Source organism: Macadamia integrifolia, chromosome 2, assembly GCF_013358625.1.
Source record: "Macadamia integrifolia cultivar HAES 741 chromosome 2, SCU_Mint_v3, whole genome shotgun sequence".
Lineage (NCBI taxonomy): Eukaryota > Viridiplantae > Streptophyta > Magnoliopsida > Proteales > Proteaceae > Macadamia > Macadamia integrifolia.
Genome location: NC_056558.1, coordinates 9,448,214 through 9,465,248, shown reverse-complemented (window position 1 = coordinate 9,465,248; position 17,035 = coordinate 9,448,214). Strand labels below are relative to the sequence as shown.

General features: G+C 38.1%; 1 protein-coding gene across 1 annotated transcript; it reads right to left on the bottom strand.

The window, feature by feature from the left end:
- Nucleotides 1-125: 125 nt before the first annotated feature.
- Nucleotides 126-14,336, bottom strand: LOC122070451 (nuclear pore complex protein NUP88). Its single transcript, XM_042634604.1, has 9 exons — nt 13,882-14,336; nt 9,387-9,538; nt 8,922-9,044; nt 5,512-5,656; nt 5,345-5,406; nt 4,484-4,700; nt 2,858-3,778; nt 1,018-1,267; nt 126-922 (listed from the first exon to the last, which is right to left on the bottom strand). Exons 1-9 carry the CDS (start codon nt 14,179-14,181, stop codon nt 651-653), a joined length of 2,442 nt encoding a protein of 813 aa, XP_042490538.1. The 5' UTR covers nt 14,182-14,336; the 3' UTR covers nt 126-650.
- Nucleotides 14,337-17,035: the final 2,699 nt, after the last annotated feature.

Sequence of the window (17,035 nt, the reverse complement as noted above, 5' to 3'; positions counted from 1 at the left end):
TTCAAAATAATTTGAAATTAACTTGTTAGTATGCCCTTTATTAAAAACTGTGTATTTTCGAAAAGATATATAAAATGATAAGATTTACCTGTCATCTAAAGAAGGCACTAGAGCACATCCAGAGATAAGGTTCTTAATCCCTTGTTTTTTAGATAAAACAAACCCTTGACATATCGCTTTGACATTGTACACTAGAGCACATCCAGAGATGATGTACAATCTTCCAAATGATAAAGTGACATCAAAAGTAGGGTGGGCGGAAGAACAAGATACCAACTATTCAACAATTGGAGGAAAAAGAAAAATGCAGACCAGAAACACATTTGATTTCAGCTGCATTTTAATTGCACAAACTCCCTTCACCAATTCCACAAGCCTTTTTGATAGAAATAGAGATTTTGATCCCAATTCCTGACCCCATTAATCGAGTAACAGATGTTAACATGCTTCCATTTGCCCAGTAAATGTAGCAGAAAATGCTTCAGACTTGCCCCTAGTCAACCAGCAACAATCGTAATAATATTTCCTATTGGACGGGAGCTATCCTGGATAGCATCCAAACATTGTACTGGCTCATTTTTCTTTCTGCTATGGATTCCAAATTGGAAAACAACCAACACTCAGCCCTGTGCTCAGAATAGAATGAAGTTCTATCCATCGGTAGTTTTACGGCTCTTCAGTGCAGATTCCACAAGCTTGACCTTCTTCGTATTCTCATCATTGATGAGTGAAAGCTTTTCAATTGACGATCTAAGATGTGCAATTTGGGCATCTGGCAGATGAGGCTTCCTCCTCGATGCTAGCTGTCTTCTTGCTGAGTTTGATGCATTACCTTGGGGAGAGTGTGAATACCTTCTCAACCTTCCATTTAGAGCTTCAATGGAAGAATGTAGTGCATCCAACTCAAGTCCAGCAAATCTATCTGTGCAATACCATATGATGTTGAAAAACATTTTATAATGATGATTCTAGCCAAACTAAATAAAGGATTAGAATGTAAAAAACTATTGTAAGTACCAAGCTCAGATTTGAATTGCCGTTCTGCTCTGGACAATGGTTTCTTTCGGACCCCAGGTAAGTCTCTCAATCCTTGCAAACGCTCCTCTAGATGCTCGTGGACCTGGATGGCATGATTTAATCGATCTTCTAAGCTCGGCTGTTTCTCCTCAACTTTCAGAAGCTTTTTCTTGGCCTCAGTTACACGAACATGCTGGTCATCTATGATTTTCTTCAGTTGTGTAGCATGATGTTTGAGTTCAAAGAAAACCTGGGAATTATGAACAGGAAAGAACCTTCAGTTATCTTTACAACCATTTCAGAGTTTGTGATCAACCTTGGAACTTAGTAAAGTTAACTCACAAGTTGAATGATTCATAAAGTTTAGTCTTTATTATAGCTCAGACAAAACAAAGATGAATACGAGAAAACATGAAAAAAAAAAAGGTGGAAAAGAGGCAAACTTGCCCGTGCAAAAACATGGGCCCATGGAGTTATGAGCACCATGGTCCACAGTGATTATGAAACTCAAATATACCATCCCCAGGAAACTGTTGGGAGTAACATATGTAATGATGGAAGTATGAATAGAATTGACGTTTATCTCAACCGGTACAATGGGTCCCTATCATCACTCAAACTGCTTCACAGACCAACTCCTAGTTTGATAAATTCCTTTTTCAACATAGTTGTCAAGGCACAAGGCGACCCAAGGCACCCAAGTGTTATTGTCCCTCTTCCCCTTCTTATTCCATGATCCCATCAATTAGTATGCTATAACATATAACTTATACAATTATGCTTATATCAGACAAAAACAATCAACATTAAGCCACATCAACTCATCAATAATCACTAAGGAAATAAGTATTGAGTATAAATAACAAAAAACTTGGCCTTACCCCAACTTAATGGGTTCGGCTAGACAGCTACATGGAAAAAAAATAAAAAGGTGAGTAGAAAGATGAGAGAAGAGTGTAAGAGGCAAGGGTATAAACAACAGTGCAACAGAATACCAGATACAAAGATAAATACAGTCAATCTCATAGTATCATACAACAGTGCAAACTGCAAATCAAGATTGCCAGAACTTGAAATCAAGTAATCATTAATCATCAACATTCTGGGAGGATGGCCACACGCCGGAATGTTGCTGCCCATCCACTGTGATAGGTTGGAGTTAGGGTTGCAGCGTGCGGAGAGGGGTGAACATCAAACAAGTGAACAACAAAACAAGGTATTGCGTACTGTCAGATTTCATTTCATTACTGATTCTTCTTCTAACATTTTAAACTACAGGATTTTGTGCATTTCACCTTCAGTAGACCATCTGCACACAAATGATATGGTTAGAAAATGCATTTAACTTAAAAAAAAAATATGCCAAGGCGCACTAGTTACAAGGCATCCCAAGGAGCCCTAGGCAATACCTAGTCATCGACCAGGATAACAAGGCGCATGCCTTTCATGACCACGATAAGGTGACCAACCACCAGCCCACAGAAAACCACCGAGACGCCTTAGTGACACTTGACAACTATGCTTTTTTAACATTTAGACTTCTGACCACTAATGGTGTACATTTACTTGGCTGCTCATATGTAGCATAAGAGTTACGTAAAAATGGTGGTGGTTATCTTGTTGGTACAATATTTAAGGGCTAAATGAAATTGGTTCATTCTGATGTATACCCAAAATGCACAACCAACAGTGCAACTCAATACCATGAATTTTGGGTTGAAAAATGTCTCAACAATAGGAACTAGGAAGCATCCAAAGATTATGAAATGGATCTCTTGTAAGAAGTGCCTGTATTAGGATTAGATAAGCAAAGAATGGCCATTGTATATAAGTAGATTACCTTATGTGCATACTCCACATAATTCTCATTGAAGAGCTTGAAGTACTGATTAAGAGTTGATCGGCCTTCAATGGAATCAGAAGCCATCAATCGTAGATTTGGCGAGACCTGAGGAATGATATCCACCTTAGGGCCACTAAGGAGCTCTTTGCTTATAATATCTGGAGGATCAATTTCTGGAAGTTCTTCAGAGCTTCCAGGTTTTTTACCAACATCAATGTGATGGGGAAGCAACACATCCCAGCTCTTCATCTCTACCAAGATACATTCTTGAGAGAAGGTTACTCCCAAAATCCATGAATATCCAACTGAATCTGCCAGTGCCACTAAACCACAAAGAGGAGGAGAGCTTGATACCCCCCGGCAGGTACCAAGAATTGGCTGCACTGAAGGAGCTCTCATGGTCTCATCCTTTCCACTTGTCTGACTAGTGAAAGGAAGAAAGTGCAAGACTATCGAGTCTACACCACCACGATGAACGCAATATATCCTCTCTGGAATGAGGGGATCAATGAACATTTTAAGAAGGTTATCATAATCACCAATTTTTGGTAAAGCCAAATCTACAACAGCCAGTCTCAACAAAGGGGGTGGATGTCCCAACCAAAGAGTATCATCAAGAGGTTGGTCAAGCTTCACAACAGAGGGCTCATCCGGGTTTGAGTCACAAATCATGGCAAGTCCACAGATATGGTCGCGAGAATCAACACAAAAACGGGGTCGGCTACCAACATTCCAGGCTGGATGAATCTCATCAGCTAGGGCATCTATCTGCAATTGCCCACTGCTCCATGCAGTCACCAGAATCGAATCTTTGCTGACTGAGTTATAAAGAAAATCCACAGCACGACCTTCACAATTTGCACCTTGGCCTTCAGAGTCATCTTCTTCCCCACCATGGCATAATTTACGGAGAGGCCCCTGATATAAGATTTGTTAGTTCCTCAGAGATGGTAAAACAATGACTGGGAAGTCCAACATGCTTCACTTCAGCTTCAATAAAAAACCATGAATACATGTGTTAAGTAGCACCCACAAACAGAAATAATAAAGATTTGACAAAGCCTAGTAATCTCCACAATTATCACTTTTTTTTTTTTTTTTTTGGAACAACCCAGTGCACGAGGCTCCCGTTACTGTAGGGTTTGGAGGGGCAAGTTGAACGCAGCCTTACCCCCTGCTTCGCAGAAGAGGCTGTTTCCATGTTTTGAAACCTGTGACCAACATGTTGCAATAGTGCAACTTAACCGTTGTCCACAATTATCACTATATCTCATTAAGTCAGAGAAAGGAGGCTAAGTTGTACAGAAATACTACTAACTATAAAACATGCATTCACTGTGCATTGAATCTGGATACCAAACTAAGATAAATCCATTGAACAGAGGATGCTGATCTCCTCATATATCCACATCATAACCACTGCTCAAGATACTTGTTTCTTGCTAAAGCAACCAAAATCTAACAGATTGATGTAGCATACAAGCATCTTACACCATCCATTAACTTATCAAGTCACCAAATAATCTAGGTAGGGTGCGTAGGGTTCCCCTTCTCATCTAACAGAAACTCAAAATAAATACACGTCATAGCTTATTTATTGGACAAAGATTAAGAAGAAAATACCTGCAATGAAAGGGATACATCAAATTGCGCATATGGATGGGCTTTTAGTGCTGATATCGTGCCCCCTTCCAAGTCTTGGTGAGTTAATTCAGGAAATGTCGCTTCTAACCAAGCAATAGCAATGCTAGAATTACTAACAGCTCTTGAATTGGATGATTTCAACCCAAACGTTTGTGCATCATTATATATTTCTACAATAGATTCCCATCTGTAGACACTGACCAAATGAAGCACTCATGTCAATTGAAACTCAATATACAGATCAAATCATTATGTGGAAAGAGGGATATGATACCCCTTTGGAAGACATTAAGATCCTACCAGAAGTATATCAGTAAAAAAGGCACAATTTTTTATTTTTTTTTTGGTTGGGGGGGGGGGGGGGTGGAGGCGATTGGGAGCCTAGGGTTACATGACACCTCCACAGACTCTTTCTTTCGCAGCATGGTCTGCCAAAGCTTCCTTAAAATTGAAGAGAGTGTGAAAGACTGGATGGTTATGAGCATTTAATCATTTCAATATTTAGTGTGGTAAGTTTTTTATTTGCGTTGTACCCATGAAATGATAGGTTCTTTTTACTCATACATATCAGATATATGCAATTTATTGGTGTCCTTTTGGTCAACTTCACAAGCACCTCCAATAACCCATAATGTGACCACTTTTAAGTCGTAACTGACTCGTGAAGAAACGGTCTTCCATTCAACAACACCGAAGTTTCTTGTTACTGACAATGGACTGAGATTATTTACATTAAAAGCAAGGTCGCCCAACTACTTGAAGCATTTTGAGGTAGAACTTCCAGCAGTATGTATCAAACCAGATGACATACAAGCAGGAAAAAATGTGAAACAAGAATACCTTCCGAACGGCACAACTGGGCAGAGGATGTAGACAGAACCGTCAGCAAATAAAACAAAGACCTACAGACATCACAAAAACAACAACAGTAAGTACACTACTATAATTAATATGTTTGAACAAAGCAACTAGAATAATGTAACATCAAGAGAAACAATCGGACTCACACTAAATCTGTCCCACAAATGTTCACCTCCGAATGAAAAGCCAACAGGGCATATCGATCCCGTATTGTAGCATCTGCCTGGTTCCACAGGCTGCAAATAATATTCCTGCTCTGGCTGCTCAAGATTAGACGATAAATCAAAAAGCCTGCGAATAAAGAAACACGTCAATTTCCAAGAAAAAAAACAATAATATAATTTAAAACATCTTTCGGCAAGGAAATAAAGCAAACATCAATGATTAATGGATAAAATGACTTTGATTGAATATATATATATATATAGACATGTGAACAACCAATGTTCCTAGACATGTATAAGCAAGACGTGATAAAACGTTGTTGTAGACAGATTGTCACAGTAAAACTAAGAAATACTCCGAAAAGAAATTCATAAATTACAAATCCCTACCACTGGTACTCATGATTTATGTGTTAAATCATTATGATTTCATTGGGAAGGGGTGCATGCTCCAAAGCATCGTTGATAGGAGAGTTGCTACATTGTTGAGTTTTCAGGTGGTTGGGCTGCTTCTGACTGGCTTGTTGGGTACCTCATTGATTGTTTAATATATTGTATGTTGTAATGGTTGGATCAATTTTTTTATGGATCAGGAGTTGCATTCTGTAAAAAAAAAATAATAATAATAATAACAAAAGCACATGCAGAAGAAAAGAAAACAGAGAAAGGATTATATTACAGTCCTGTTATTCCAACTAAAATAGAAGCCCAACTACTGTTAAACGCCTCCTATTTGATTTTTTTTCTCCAAAATGGATGGACACCTTTTTTTTTTTCTATGGATCAGTAGTGTATGCATAAGAACATAATAGAAAGTTAGAAACCACAAAATACTGACCTGATTTGATGGTGAACAAGAAGAAAAATGGAAAGAAGTAGAAGGAAATGGACCAAGCCTCTCACCTGGAGCTTGATTGTAATCCCACCAATCCTACCTTAGAATCTCACAACACTATTCTGAATCCCACAGAACATAGAGGCGAAGAACCAAGCTTTATTCATCATAGAAACTATGGGAAGGCTCTTTGGCCTTTACACTATTTTATAGAATTAAAAATTAAATCTCAAACTCTAATTAAGAATTTTAACAAACCTGGTGATGTAGATCCAGAGAGGTTCCAGCACAAGTATTCACGACAGAACAAGCCTAAATCCAAGTCTAATGGGTTAAATAAGTCGCGTAATGTGTAGCCTGAAGGATTATATGGGCCATGGGCTGGGAATTTTATGGTTTCTATTGTAATGGACCTACTTTGAAAAGCCCATATATGAGGGATAAGTGGACCGTACGAATTTAATTAGTTAGTTACATCTAGTCCTCTAAAGTTGTGAAGTCTTGGGGAAGTCAATAGCTTAGTTAGCTTCATTGTCAGTTGTGGAAGACCCTTGACATGAAGAGTTCATAGGCCCCTCATATTTATTTTCTTGGCCGGGGGTCTGCATCATTATGCGGACATCTGTCCAAGGATGCGGATGTCTCCTTACTCACGCAGACATACTCTGACAGAGGACTTAGCTATTTGCAGCTGAAATTGGCCCTAAGAGAAAATGGAAGTCAATCTCGAAACAAAGTTGAATATAATGTCATGGGATATAAGAGAACACTTAATGGTATGATAAGATCCGAGCAAATATTACCAGTATGGATCATGGATAAAACCACACCTTCGCTCCCAGTACACCCCCTAGTGAGCATGGTCATAGCCCAAATGGAAATAGCATGAGGATTAGGCAAAATGAAACCTCTAAAAAAGAAGTTCCTTGCCTCCCAAATAGGTCAATACAGGGTACAAAAAGTAATATAATACAGAGGGGACACAACAACTTTACACATTAAAATGGGAATAGACCTCAGGACCCGCTATCACTGCATTTGCAATGTACACATTGTTAATTGCCTATAACTTTATATAGACGTATGATATTAGTGTCATAAAATATTGATTGCTGCAAGCTATTTCCCACTATTTTTGCGACTCATGAGCAACAATTTTGAATCATGAAAACATGAAATAGAAGTGATGCAGATTCTCCACCAAACTAGGCTTGTTTTATTAGGAATAAGCCTAGGATTAGGTTCCATACATGTTGTACCTTTGATCCCATGTGTTTTGAGTGTAATAGGCCACTTTTATGGGCCTAAAAGAGGAGCTTTAAGGTTACATACGGGATTACTAGTTTGTTTCCTTTTTCATTAGTTTCCTTTTTAAGTTGGGTTTAATTTAAGTTATATTTGTTTTCTTAGGAGTGAAATTATTAGTTGAGTCAAGTCATTAGTAGTTAGTTTCCTTTTTCAGCTAGATTCTAATTTTAGTTTTTAGTAAGTGTTGTATTAGGAGATTAAAATAAGGTTTCCTTTGGAGGAACCTTCTATTTTGTAATTCCCTCCCCCATCAACATTATATATAAAGAAGAGGAGGCTTCTAAAGCAAAGAATGATTTTGATAAACAAATTATGACTGCTGCTATTGTCTTCTCCATGGAGATTTGTCTTGTGTTTGATCAAGGCTGATGGAACTGGTGTTTGATCCAGTTGACTCTCTGAGATGTGAAGCCCAAGAGGTCCTCTTCTACTTTATTATCATTTCCTTTGCTGTTCAAGGTGTTAAAGACCTGCAATTTCAACTTCAATCCATCACAGGTATCTGAATCTGGTACTTTCTCGGTTCTGCCCAGAAATTCAAATGCTTCTATTTTGGTTGCCATCGGTTTAAGCCATTAGAATCGGCTAAAACTTGGATCGAGTCATCTCCCATCTGGACCATCAATCAACCAAAAGATCTGGTCATTCTGACCAGCTATCAGTGAGATAAAATCTCCCAAAAAAACCCTGTTTTAATTGATCTGTTCTATCCAGGACAGAAATCGGTAGAGCTGTTAATCATCATATGGTTTCCTTTGATATTGCCTATGAAACTATGAATGAACAAGCCTAATACACCCTCTGTTAAGCCCTAAGTCAGGTTCCTAACCTGATCAGAAAAGAACTTCCTGCAGAGATCAATTGGCTGCACTTTTTTCTATTTGGCCAAATTTTCTAAGCCTGAATTATTGTGGACTATTTATGGTTGTTCTTTGATAAGTATCCCGCAGTTTGGGATTAGGTTGGCCTTTCCAATCCTAGTTCTACATTAAGAAGTTGGTCATTTTTTGACTTCTTCTGAAATTAATAATAATAGTTGATAAGGATGTGGCTAACAGACCAAGTTTCACAAACAGAAGGACAATGTGAATATTCATTTATCATTCATTTCATTCAACACAAATAAATATTTACTAGTAAGCAACTCAAAAACAATTATATCAAATTAAGCTTCTAGAAAATATAGCGTAAAATCAAGAACGGGCTACTTTGGTCCCTCTACCAAGATAGTTCTCAAAGAAAGTTATACCTGAAAACTGAATCAGAAGAAAGAATTCCCAAATGAGTATCAGTATATGGGTGCCATAAAACTTGCAAAGTCCGTACAGAACTGTTACTGTCAAAATAAATTCCAGAACCAAGTTTGACAGTCCTGTCAAGAGTTCAAAAAGGCAGAACAAGAAGTCTGAAACATTAGAATCAATACCATCTTGCATGTACCTTCACTTCAGAGCAATATAAGTGATCAACCATCAAGTACACATAGGACCAAATAAGGAAACAATTTTTTTTAAACTGGTCATCAAGAAAGGGTACCTAAATAGCTAAACAAGCTGATATAATTAGAAATTTAAGAATAATGACCAGTTGTAAGTCCATTTAAAATCATCTTGCGGCACAAGAAGGGGTGGATTTCCCTATCTCAAGTGTAAGTCTATACCCTCCCCACATATCATTTGCATCATTTCTAGAGAAATTCACTAAAACGGCTTACCTGCAAATAATGGTATTATCTTTTGTAGAAGTTCGCCCATACAGATACATGACGCATAGGCCATTAGAACCCTCCAGTAGCATAGCTGATCCATTTCTGTTGATGGAGATATTGTTGACCACAAAGTCCACCTGAATATCTGGTTGCAACACCTGTGAAACTACTGCCATTTGTCAATTATTGAGACCAAACAGCATGTAGTCAACATAAGAGTATAAACTTGCGTAGGCAAACTAAATAAGAAATGAGCAACAATTAACAATATCCATAACTTCTTATTGATCAGATTCTTCACTATAAAATAAAAGTGCCCCAAAAAAGTTCCCTCCCCCTCCCCACACCCAATAAGCCTCTTTGTATTTTCTGCTTAAATATTGAAAAGCACAAAATTACATGCATTCAGATTTTGAGTTCCCTAACTTGATCAGAACTTATTCATGGTCTAAACAATTAATTTCAATTGTATTTATTTGTGCAGGACCACAATACTTGATGATTCAGGAAAGGTAAGGGAAAAAGAAAAAAATAATCAGGGTAACAGACCCATAACAGTAGGGAAATTCACAAAACAAAAGTGGTTAAGAAACCAACAATTAATAGCAACAGTAGCAAAGGCTTGAGTGCTTGACTACAGCCAAGAGCCCGAGCAATTCTGGCACTAAACCAATAATCTTTCATTTCATAACCTGAAACTCCGAATTACAAGCTCCAACAGCATGTATTTTTAACTCCCTAATATTCATATTTCTGCTATGACTCAGCCTTTATCAATTACCTCCACTTTAGTTAAAATATAGAGACTCCAATAAGTACTTAAACTGTTGCCCAAACAAATAAAGGTTATCAACAAAGAAAATAATCAAATAGACTCCAAATGGAATTCCTAACAAAATCAAACTTCCTAACACATAAATCCAGTCAATGTCTGACATCCTCCTACAAACTTGGTCACAACTTCCCCAATAAAGCTCCAAACCACAACATCTGTCTCATCGGAAATGTAACTGAATAAGCTTCCAAACACGGCAACTAAATCACACTAGTGTACAAAATTAGACCTTCCCAATACAAACCCAAAGAAACATGACAGAAAACTTATGTAATGACTTAAAATCCAGAATAAGACCAGCCACTTGTTCCGCGAATGCATGATCTACCTCAATGTGAAAATGAACTTTCTGAAGAAATGTCATTGTTGTAAAGATATAGCTGTCAGCATAGTTTATCTATGGTGTTGTACCCTCGAAATTATTCATTTAAAGGCACATGTTGAAATCAAGTTTGTTTATTCCATAATAAAGCAAAACCTTCTTAAATGGTGTATAAGCCCATAAAAACATGTGATGCAGATTAATAACCAAAATAGGCTTGTTTTATTAGGAATAAACTTAGGGTTGGGTTGTTTATGTGTTGGGCCTTCAGTCCATGTGGTTTGAAGCGTATTGGACCACTTTTATGGATTTAAAAGAGGGGCTCTAAGATTGAGTACGGGATTACAAGTTAGTTTCCTTTTTAGTTGGGGATTGATGGGGTTATTAGATTATTATTTAGTTTCTAATTTCAGTCCTCTAATTAGTTTCTAATTCCTGTTTCAAGTTTGTTTCTAATTTCATTAGTTTACAATTTCCAATTTAGTAAGTCAACATTAAGAAGCTTTTGAGTTCCTATTTTGTAAACAACCCCCCCCCCATCATTATAAATAAAGAAGGGCATCATACCTAAGACCCACGATTTTTATTGAATGAAAAAATATGCTGCTGCTGCCAATGGTCTCTGGGCTTGGTGTCAGATCCAGGTGACACCTTGCAACGTAAAGTCCAGGAGGGTTCTGCAATTTCTCTTCTCTTATTTCTCAAGTGATTACTGCTGCTACAACCAGGTATCTATAGCTTTACTTTTCTGCCCAGATTTCTGTCAAAATAGCCAATTGGCATCTACTGCTGGGATTAGTTCCAGCCGTCAGTTTACTCTCTAAATCTGATCGATTGTTCCTCCATACACCACTAAGGATCGATCCAAGTTTGAACAATTTCTGTGCAGCCCTCAGTGAGATATTCAAAATCTCCATCTTTTTGTCTTTTAGTGATCTGTTGTGTCCAGAATTGAAGCCGATTGCTGTGACTGATATTATACTGTTGTCTTAAGACTGTGGATCATTATTGCTGCTGATTTGAACCTCTAAGAGTCATCTGAAGTTTCTGGTTATGTTCATTTAATTTACTACTGTTCTGTCCTAATCAATACTGGTCGTCTGAAATCGATTAACTGCTGGACTGTTATTGTCCTGTACTCCTGTTATGGTTTGTGGACTGTTGATATCCTATTCTGGTTGCTGGTTAGTCCTATTGTATGGTGTTGATATCTGATTATAGAAACTCCAATTTCTGGGTTTGAAAATTCTGGTTTTCAAGGACTGTTGACTGATTATTTCTGGACTGTTGTTGCTGTCTGGTATTGGGTGGTTATTGGTTGTTCTTTGGTTTAAACTTTCCTGCAGTTTAGGTCTAGTTTGGCTTGTCAAACCTTGTCTTACATTAACATGTTCTCAAGAATATATGTAAACTATGACAAAAAAGTCTTATATAAGAAAACATAAGACTCTTAGGGAAGTTGGCTATCTGAATTGCTTCACTCGGTGGGCAACCTTTTTTCTCCCTTAGTGAAAATAAATGCCATTTTCTACTTAGCAAACTTAGAATTACAATACGTGTAGGTAGACTTGAGGTTTTACATTCGTCACAAAGTATCATATGTTATTTAATCCCCCACTTCCTTTTGTTCAATATCCCCAGTTCTCCGCATACGAAATATGCAACAATTTCATCACGATTAATGCGAGGCAAATGAAGCAACCGTCCGTTCTCGTAATAATTTACTTTTTCTTAATATAATTCCTTCACGTTCTTCCTTTCGGGAAGGGAGGCTTGTCAACCTATTGATTGCAGCTTTCTCCAGACCTCCGGAAAAGCATAAAAAAAAAAAAAAAAAGGCTTGAATGGTACGATCCCTCCGTCACCCCAGAATGAAAGGGTTGATCTTGTAGTTCTTGGTCTGTGAAGATGCGTTGATTTCTCTGTTCATTTTATTCCTTTACCCTTCATTTTCCCCCCTCTCTAATGGATAGATTCAACTTAATGAGAACAATGTTCATATCTTTGCTGAAATTTCACAATATATTTTGGTTTTGAAAAATGTCGAAGCGAAACTCCATATGATATGTAAAAAGTGCAGGGTTCGCGAGGGAAGGGGGACTCTGCCAGCTTTTGCTGCCAGTCCATAGTCCAGATAGAGGAAGGTTAGTTGTCAAGTTGGAAACCAGCACTGGAAAAAAAAAAAAACACCCTAGCCAAACCCTTTTAATATGGACTCTACAACCTTATATTATCAACTTTATGCTAGGGAGTTCCACACCAAATTAAGCGACACGCTACAATATGACCAGGTGTAGTGAAAACGGAGCATGGGTTAGCTAATGTGTCCCCTCTAAGCGACGTGCCACCTTGGCACCTGGATGCGGTGACAAGTAAGCAAAGGTTCTCGCATCATGGACAAATGCAAGTAAATAAGCTAGTCCAAAAGCATAGGATTAGGTTAGCATCCTGGAACGTTTGATTTTTAACATGTAAGAGTCTAGAATTGATTGATGTCATGAAAAGACGAAGTTTTAACATAACCTGTATTCAAGGGACTAGATAGAAGGGTAAAAAAGCTAACGAGTTGGACGACTTTAAACTTTGGTACACAGGATAAAAGTAATAGAAATAAAATAAAGATTTAAAGAATGATGTGTTGGATGTTAAAATTTTGGAGATAAGACTATATCCATAAAGCTCAAGTTGGAGAAAAAGGTTGTCAATATAATTTGTGCTTACACACTCCAAGCAGGATTGGATGAAATTAGTGAGTTACAATTTTGGGAACACATGGATGAATTAGTACAAGATTTTAGTCAAGGAGAAAAGATTATTATAGAGGATGATCTGAATGGACATACTGGGAGAATTCATCGAGGCTATAAAGGTGTACATGGAGGATATGGTTTAGAGAGATGAATAAAGAGGGGATCTCAGTTTTAGATTCTGATGTGGCTTATGATTTAGCCATTGTAAACACCTATTGTACTAGTGGCTGAGACAACTGCAAGGATTAATGATAAATTGGAGTTATGACGATCTACATTGGAATCAAGAGGTCTTAAGATAAGTAGAACAAATACGGAGTATATGATGTGTAACTTTACTAGATTGAGGACTGATTACGAAGTGATGAACATTGAGGGGAGAGAGAGAGAGATCCTACAAAGCAACTAATTTAGATTACCTCAACTACTCAAACCCTAAAACGCAAATCATTCAAAAATGCAATACCAAAAATTTCAAAACCAGTATTTCTACCACCAAAAAATTTAATGTGGAAGGGAACGAAGAAGAGTGGCATTGATGCAACTCTTGTGTGTGTGTGTGTGTGAGGGGGGGGGGGGTGAGAGAGAATCGACCTTAGAAGACGAGGCAGCAACGACAGAAGTGGGCTCAGGATCACCCAAACGAATGGAGAAGCGATGGAGGTAGCACTTATTGGAGTCCCACAAGTAAAGACGCGAGGCACCGTCCCAAGCGATGAGGTTTGACAGCGCCGGAGAGGAGGAAACGGCGCCGGCACCGTCATTGATGGAGGCAGAGAAGACGGGGTGTTTCTGGAGGGGCACCCATTCAAGTTGTTCTTCCTTGGAAGTGAAAGGTGAAAGAGTTCTGCGCTCTTCCGGCTCCGTTTCAGAGAGAGCGAAACTGAATTTCATATTAGGTCGTAACTACCTTGCTTGATCTCTGGCGTTCCACACTTGTTCCCTTCTTTCTGCTGCTCTGCTTTCTTTTGTTAAAGTGCCTGTCCACTAGCTGCGCAGCTATAAACCTGGCTAAAGAGAGAGACACACACATAGAAATCAAAAACCTTTCTTCGAGTCCTTTCCCTCTTTTTTCTTCTCCATTTATCTAGTCATAGTTTTATGAATCGGAATCGCGTCGGTGAATCGTCCAATTTGGATTAAACGGTTGTGACCGATCCCCACCAGAGATTTTGGTATCGGTATCACTTATGAATCTTATGATTAGGGGTATCAATGGGCCGGGTTGGGCTGGGTATTTTAAGGTCTTTTAACTCAACCCAATCCCAGCCCAGACTCAATCCTGTCAGGTTTAACCCAATTCAATCCAACCCAATACTATCGGTTACTTGGTTCCTTGATCTTGATGCATTGCAGAGGTCAAAGACCAAAGTTTTCGTATATATGTGTAGATTGTGGAAAACGAAAGACCTTTTTCTATAAGTACGCATTAATAATTATTAGCATATTTATATGATTATATACTTAATACATAAGGTTGGGTTGGGTTGGGTTGGGTTGGGTTGGGTTGGGACCTCATCCCAGGCCCAACCCAACCCAACCCTGCCTTGGGCCTGAAAATTCTAACCCACTCTATGGGCTGAAATCTCAGCCCAAGCCCTATTCAGGCTCAGGGCGGGTTAGGATTGGTTCGGGTTGATCGGGCTTTTTTGACACCCCTAGTTATGATATTGATCTCAACAAACACCGATTCAAATCCATTGACACAGAATCGGTCAAAGTATCAATATTAATCTTTGTTGATATCTATTCAGATCAAACAATCCAATCGATCAAATACTGATACCTCAAATCATGATCCCAATTCCAACAGATCAGATCCATCGATTTACACCCCAAAAACCTTAAAATCACTATGTTTTTAATCCAATAATCGATTCTAAGGTTCTTGAGACCAATTCTGATTCGAATGCAAGACCAATTCCATCCTGATTCAGTATTCTAAAACTTCGCTTCACTTTGCTTTGTGGTTAAGGTTTCATTTGGCTATAGACACTCTCCCAGCATTGTATGAAGTCTGAACAACCAAATGCAGCTTAAGTAAAGGTTGACAACAAATTAGGAAAATACAAATGTAGCCCTAGGTTCTAGGGACTAAGGAAAGGGAATCAAATTGATGGACCCATACAAACATTAAGCATGTAATATTTAAGGAAGAAACTTCTACCAAAAAATATATATATATTTAAGGAAGTATTGGCGCCAAAATTTGAAGATGTACGCCCGCTGATGTGGCAGAGGTGGTTTGAATAAAATGAGGGGATACATGGGCTGACCTTATCTCACAACTAGTGCAACACTAACAAACAAAGGCGGTTAAAACACACACAAAGTACCAATGGGACAAGTGTCAATGACATATTGGAGCATCACTTCGCAGAAAGAAAATGGGTGGTGACGTGCATAATGGAAGCAATTAATCCTCAAGGTATATAAGGGGGAAAGCCGGCCAAGTAAACAGATCAAACAAACCCAATTACAATGCAATTATTTATTTCATTTTATCTCTTTTCTTTTTGTTGTATAATATTAGAAATGGAGTAGAACTCTTGTGTTCACTTCTTTTAGAATTTCATTCCACATAGTCTTCTATTAGACTCTAATGATTTGTATTTATGACATTCTTTTGAAGAATATACCACTGTTTATTCCTTCACTTATTGATGGTTTTGATTATTCAAAGTCCCTGGAGTTATCGGGGCAAGAGGAGAGTCCAAGTAGCTTAATCGAAATTAGGTTTACTGTTGAATTTGACCAAAAAGGATTCTGATATGCCCGTGCACACACTAACACGGTCAGTTGACTGTAACGTAGGGAAGGATTCTATGCCAACAAGACGAAAATGGTTCCAATAATGGATAGTTGATGTGGCTATTCTGACCATTAGATAGGGGAGTCTTGGGAATTTGAGTCCTCTACATCTAGTTGTGCACTCCAGCCCCATTTCACACTAGTAGAGGGGCTCAATCTTGGCACTAGATTTTGAAAACTGTATTTTTTCAAAATGGAAAACTCTAATAGAGCTGAGAATACATGTGGACAGGGACCTATGGATCTATCTATCTACAAAATTTGAACCATATCTAATGCAATATTGGCATTTAAAGTGAGCTTGTAAAAAAGAGTTCTTATCATGGGCACATAGGAATTGGACTCTTTTTAGTATGTTAAATTATTCCAACATTTTGAATATTAATAAATGTTGATCGTGTAAACAGGTCTATCAAATTTCAATAAATCAAGTGAAAGTTATTAGGGGCATAATATATTAAGTTTGGAATACAAATAGCACTTAACGTAGCTGGCAATGAGGATTCAATGACTTGAAGGGCTCTGGCATGGACCTTAGTCGTCAAATGCTCATTGCCTCCCCGCAAAGGATTTCAAGCTAGAATAGAATACATAGGCGCTTTTGAGCTTATCATTTCAAACCACAGAAGAAGGAAAAAGGGTTCGCCATGAAAAGGTTACAATAGGGCTCTATCCATTTTGATTACATCCCCAAATTGTAGAGGTTAGAAAATGAGGGAAACCCAATAAATTATGGATGGGCCAAGTTTTCCTTGGTCTTTTCCAAGGCTTTGCTGGGCCTATGCCTCTGAGGTCCTGATATTTAATGGAGTCCAGTATAAGTTTACCTCCCATATTTGGCCCAGCCTGGCCCATATATTTTAGTCTGCTCAAGTATAAAATGTAGGGAAAAGTTTCTCTTAGCTTACCTTAAAAAAAAAAAAAAAAAATCCTACCC